At 41.8% G+C, this 6160-nt stretch overlaps 1 protein-coding gene across 1 annotated transcript in view; it reads left to right on the top strand.

Moving 5' to 3' along the window:
- The first annotated feature begins 705 nt into the window (after window positions 1-705).
- abch1 (ATP-binding cassette, sub-family H, member 1) overlaps window positions 706-6160 on the top strand; it is a 62110-nt gene continuing 56655 nt past the window's right edge. The window contains exons 1-4 of the mRNA XM_059986141.1: window positions 706-932; window positions 1323-1482; window positions 1678-1832; window positions 5673-5780. Of these exons, the coding sequence (XP_059842124.1) occupies window positions 811-932; window positions 1323-1482; window positions 1678-1832; window positions 5673-5780 (545 nt within the window). The 5' untranslated portion in view covers window positions 706-810. The remainder of the gene's footprint in view (window positions 933-1322; window positions 1483-1677; window positions 1833-5672; window positions 5781-6160) is intronic.

The following is a 6160-nucleotide window of genomic DNA, read 5'->3' as shown; positions in this document are numbered from 1 at the left end:
TTGATGTTACCTGGCGGAGAATCTCACCTGGTCCCTCAACACCAGCTCCATAGCAAAGAAAGCCCAGCAGCGTCTCTACTTTTGCGAAGGCTGAGGAAAGTCCATCTCCCACCGCCCCCCATCCTCACCACATTCTACAGAGGATTATCAAGAGCATCCTGAGCAGCTGCATCACTGCCTGGTTCAGAAATTGCACCATCTCGGATCACAAGACCCTGCAGCGGATAGTGAGGTCAGCTGAGAAGATCATCGGGGTCTTTTATCCCGCCATTACAGACATTTACACTACACGCTGCATCCACAAAGCAAATAGCATTATGAAGGACCCCATGCACCTCTCTTGCAAACTCTTCTCCCTCCTGCCATCTGGAAAAAGGCACTGAAGCATTCAGGCTCTCATGATCAGACTATATAACAATTTCTTCCCCCAAGCCATCAGACTCCTCAATACCCAGAGCCTGGACCAACATCAATTCACTGACCTCTATGGTGCCTGTTGTCTTGTTTATTACTTATTGTAATGTCTACACTGTTTTGTGCACTTTATGCAGTCCTGGGTAGGTCTGTAGTCTAGTGTAGCTTTTTTTGTGTTGTTTTACGTAGATCAGTGTAGTTTTTGTACTGTTTCTTGTAGTACCATGGTCCTGAAAAATGCTGTCTCATTTTTACTGTGTACTGTACCAGCAGTTATGGTCAAAATGATAATAAAAAGTGACTTAACTTGACTTGTTCTAAATTCAACTGAAATATGTATTTCAGCTTCTTTTGTTTTAATTCCAGTTATTTTCTTGAAATAACATTATCCTACCAATGGATCCTGCTGCAGCCGAAGACTTCAGCCTGCTTGCTGTCGAGTGTAGGGGTGTCTGCCTGACCTATGGGAAGCTGACTGTACTTAATAATCTTAGGCTCACTTTGCCACAAGGTCAGATGTAAGTATATTACCATGTTGGTTTGAATTCATTAACAAGCTCCTTTCAGAGGGCACTGTAGGATGAAATTTCTGCCCCTGGCCTACCTTAACGGTAAATCTGCTTCTCTCTCTCAACCTCACCCACCTTTCTTTTTCTCCTCTTCTCCCACCTTCTTAAACTTTAATGCTCCTCAGTCTCCTTCCTTTCACTGCTCCTTTCCACACCCTGTCCTGAAACACCCTGAATTTCCTGATAACCATGGCGTAATCTAGTGTTTGAGGTGTGTTTCCTGAAGAGCACAAAGAAATGAGAGGACTTCTCTGGTTGCTGTACCATTCGGCCTAATCTGTGCGTCATGAGGAAGAAGAGTGTGTACTGCTGATCATGTAAATCTCCTCTTCCATGCAGATTTGGGCTGCTTGGTCCAAGTGGCTGTGGGAAAACCACATTTCTCCGGTGTGTCTTGGGAAGATTGCTCATCTCGAGGGGTCAGATTACAGTTCTGGGGAAACCTCCAGCATTTCCAGGCCATGGGGTTCCAGGCAGGATGGTGGGATACATGCCACAGGTATAATATCCAAAGGACTTCACTGGCTTTGAAATAACTGGGGGAAGAGTGGATGTGTGAGATTAACTGGACTGAGCTGATAGTATAGTCCTACTCCACTGTTTTAACCAATGATTCTGGGAAATTGGATTGAAGTTTATTTCCAAATAATTGCATATTTTATATGAATAAAAACTTCTTTGTAATTTCACACAGGAGCTAGCACTGTACAATGAGTTTAGCATCACTGACACCTTTCGCTTCTTTGGTCGCATACATGGGATGAACAGTAAAGATATCGAAGCCCGTCTCTCTTTCCTGGTTGACTTCCTTGATCTTCATGATAAGAACATGCTTATAAAGAATCTCAGGTATGCAAAGCACTTTGTTTTCGGACAAGCAGACACAAATTAATAGAACAACACTTCTCCAAGGAGAATTGTTCTTCCTAATTCCCTAACCCAGGTATATAACTTGGTGATCCAAAATGTGGGCTTTTGTTTCATCCTTTATATTGATAGTTTTAACAAAGGATTGTATCAACGAGAGTTCCTATTTTCTTAATTGTTTATGGTTAAATGGGCTTTTGTCTTGGATACTCAGTTATACCACACAGAAACAGATCTTTCAGCCCAAACAGGTTCACGGGGGTGTATCTACCCTCATCCCATTTGACTGCATATGGTTCAGATCCCGCTGAACCTTTACTATCCATCTGCCTATCTAAATGTATTTTAAATGTTGTAATTGTATCTGCTCCTAGCACTTCCTCTGGCAGTTTGTTCCAGAAACACTCCACACTCTGTGTGACAATTTATTCCTCAGATTCCCCCGTAAGTCATTTCCCTCTCACCATAAACCAAAGCCCTCTTATCTTAGACCTCCCTCTCTGGAAATGGTCTTTGACTGTTTACCATATCTATGTCCCTCATGATGTAAAATACCTCTACAAGGTCACTCCTTAACCATTTTTACTCTAAAGAAAACAATCCCATCCTATCTAATCTCTTCTTAGTACACAAGCCCTCCAAAACAAGCAACTTGTGAATCTTTTTCTGCACACCCTCTTTAGCGCGCCAGAACTGCATATAATACTCCACGTAGTTTAACCAACGTTTTATACAATGTAACATGACATCCCATTCTTGTACTCAATGCCACAGCTGATGAAGACAAGTTAGGCCTGTGACCAGTGGTGTGCCACAGGGATCAGTGCTCAGTCCTCAATTGTTGATCATATAAATTAATGCTTTGGATAGGAAAGTAGATGGCATGGACTAGTACATTTTCAGGTGATACCAAGATTGGTGGTAGAGTAGACTACAAAGAAGTACATGTGTGACTACTTTCAGGAATCCATGTACTTGTACCCTTATGTACAATAACACCTGGCTGAGTTAAATTCCAACTGCCATTCTTCTGCCCACTTCCCCATTTGTTCAATATCCCATTGTAACCTTAGACAACCACCTTCGCTGTCCACTATTGACCAGGTCTGGAGATTCATCCACCTTTATGCACGTCAAGCCCAGTTATGTTCTCGCAGTTCCTCCTTTGTAGTGTGCAAATGTTCCATGATAACTCTACCTTCTTCCCTGAACTCACTACCTTCCATGTCCCTCTCCACATAAAATACAAATGAGAAATATTCCCTTAAGACTTTGCTCATTTCACGTGGCTCCACATATAGATGACTACACTGATCCTTAAAGGGATATACCCACTCCCTAGTTACCCTTTTACTCTTAATATACTCACAAAATATTTTCAGCTTCCTTTATCTTATCTGCCAATATTACCACATATCAACAGGATTCTTCTAACTCTATAAGCTGGTTTGTATGTTAAATATATCAGATGGGTTCAACTGCAAGAAAGTCCCCAAACCTGTTATTGGATTGTCAGTGGATTTCCCCGTCACAGGTGGGAATGGAAGTGTGCATGCAGCAAAGAAGGAACATTTGACTGCAGTTTTAATGCCTGGCCTTTCATATGAATTTCCAGCAATTTCTTCTCTTGGTTAACACAACGTTCCAAGATAATTTGTAATTTGTAGTAAATTCAAATCTTTGCACTGTACTGCTGCCACAAAATACCAATTTTCACATCATGTGTCAATGAAATAAATTTATTTCTGATCCTGTACTGCTTGAGAGTTGTTGGAGTTGCACTCATTAACGGAAGTGGAGAGTATTTCATCATGTTCCTAATTTGCGCCTTGTTGACAGTGCGAAGATTCTTGGGCTGTCGGGAAGTGAGTTGTTCAATACAGGATGCCCAGCCATGCAACCATGGCACTTCTGTGACTGGTTCAGTTGGTTTTTAACCAGTGTAAACCCTAGAATGTTGGTGTTAGGGGATCTGACAATGGTGGCTTATGCCTAAGGAAGGTCATTGCCTGCCACATGTGTTTTGGCAAAGTTACTTGCTGCTCATCTTCAATGTCCCGATCAGACCTATCTGGCTGACTCATAAAATCCCCTAAAATTGCAGAGCATCTCATTCAGTTTTCTCCAGCTTCTCAAGAGGCAATTGGGTATTGGTGATAAAGATCTTTAATCTTTATTTTAAAAAAGCCTGGCTTGAATGTTCAGATCTCACTGCATGCAGGCAAGGTCTGCCTTATTAGCCAAGTTGGAAATTAATTGAATTCACCCATCTCAGACCTACTGATAAAGGGAATTAAAGATGGTTGTGGCTTGCACAACTGGCCTGAGGAACACGTGGGGCCCAGATGATTGGCTTTCTACAAAAATAATCATTACCATAGAACTGAGTGAAAAGGAATTTGGCATTCTAGACAGTTTTGTAATGAGCAAAATGCTGGAAAAATAAACAGTTGATATTTGAGGCCAAGACCCTTCATCAGGGCTTCCCCTTCATAGATGCTGACCAACCTGCTGAGTTCCTCCAGCATTTTGTGTGTGTTGCTCAAGGTTTACAGCATCTGCGGAATCTCGTGTGTTTAAGTCTTATAAGGAGGACAAATTTTGAACCAAAGCAACAAAAAATAAGTCCATGTGCTAAAGATCTAAAGTGCAGCATTAAGTTGCAAATGATTTAAAAATGAGAGTTGAAGCACAGCAGTGAAACAGAAAATGCTGGAAACACTCAGCAGTCGGGGAGCATCTGTGAAAAGAAAATGGAGTTTTCTGCCGCTGCCTGTATGGAGTTTGTACATTCTCCCCATGACTGCGTGAGTTTCCTCTCACAATCCACAGTTGGTAGGTTAATTAGTCATTGTACGTTGTCCCATGACATGGCTAGGATTAAATTGGAGGGTTGCTGGGCAGCAGGGTTTGAAGAGCCAGAGGGCCTACTCCACACTACATCCCAATCAGTCAATCAATCAATCAATCAATCAATCAATCAATCAATCAATCAATCAATTTATCAATAAATGTTTCAGGCTGAAGACCAGTGTTTCCAGCAATTTCTGTTTTTATTTCAGATTTCCAGCATCTGCAGTTTTTTTCTTATTTTTATTTTCCAGCACTGCTGTCAGATTTCAGGTGTTTGAACAAACTTCAATGGATGCTTGAAATCCATTAAATCCTAAATCAGGTATTAAAACTGCACAGATCTTCTGTCTCCTCTCAACTTTTATTCCTTCTGTGACAGTGGAATCCATTGACACTTCAAAGACGGCATGATTAACTGAGGTCTGTGGATTTTCTTGTAGTTAAAAGCAGCTGATACATTTAACATACACACTGCCAGCTTGTGGAATTACAAGAATCCAGTTACTTTGAAATTATATCATAGTAGTACCATAGCACTATCCAGAGAACAAACTGTTGGCTTGACACTTTTGGGGGATCTCATTGAAACCTTTCGAATATTGATAGACCGACATAGAGTGGATGTGGAGAAGATGTTTTCCTATCCTGGGGAATCTAGGAGCAGAGAGTACAGCTTCATAATAGAAGAATGTCCTTTTGGAACAGAGATAAGGAGAAATTTCTTTAGCCAGAGGGTGGTGAATCTCTGGAATTCATCGGCACTGATGTTTGTGGAGGCCAAGTCATTGGGTAAATTTAAAGTGGAGGTTGATAGCTTTTTGATTAATAAGGGCATCTAAAGTTATGGGCAGGACAATGGGGTTGGGAGGGGTAGCAGATCAGCCATGATGGAATGGCAGAGCAGACTCCATGGGCCATATGGCCTAATTCTGTACCTATATCTTGACGTGTCTTGTAACTCTTTTTCAGTGGTGGGCAGAAACGGCGAGTGTCTCTGGCTGCTGCCCTGCTCCACGAGCCACAGCTCCTCTTACTGGATGAGCCAACTGTTGGAGTGGACCCAGTGCTACGAGCCAGGTATTAAACATGTGTAGCTTGGCTTCAGAGCTCCTGCCGTCATCCAAAAGGCAGCTTCCTCCAATCAATTATGTTAACAGAAATTGAGGATACCTTCCAAAACTACGTACAATCACTTGGAAACTTCTGGAGTTGTGAAGTTCATTTCTCTACCACTAGTCTCCAGATGGCAAGGCCTGTGGTGTGGGATTCCTTCTTAAACCTGTCCAGACATCCAGCTCTCCTCCTTCCTTACAAGCTCATGTTCAAGTCTATTCATTTTGGTCATCTGTGTCATTATCACCTTACTTAGACTGCTGTCAACTTTTTGATAACTCTCCTGGTATTGTGTTGCGATGTTTTACAATGTTGAAGATTTTGTATAAAAGTATGTTGTTGTT

The sequence above is a fragment of the Hypanus sabinus genome, chromosome 12 (genome assembly GCF_030144855.1).
Source record: "Hypanus sabinus isolate sHypSab1 chromosome 12, sHypSab1.hap1, whole genome shotgun sequence".
Lineage (NCBI taxonomy): Eukaryota > Metazoa > Chordata > Chondrichthyes > Myliobatiformes > Dasyatidae > Hypanus > Hypanus sabinus.
The sequence above is the reverse complement of the archived record's forward strand: the minus strand, read 5'-3'. Positions and strand labels throughout refer to the sequence as shown.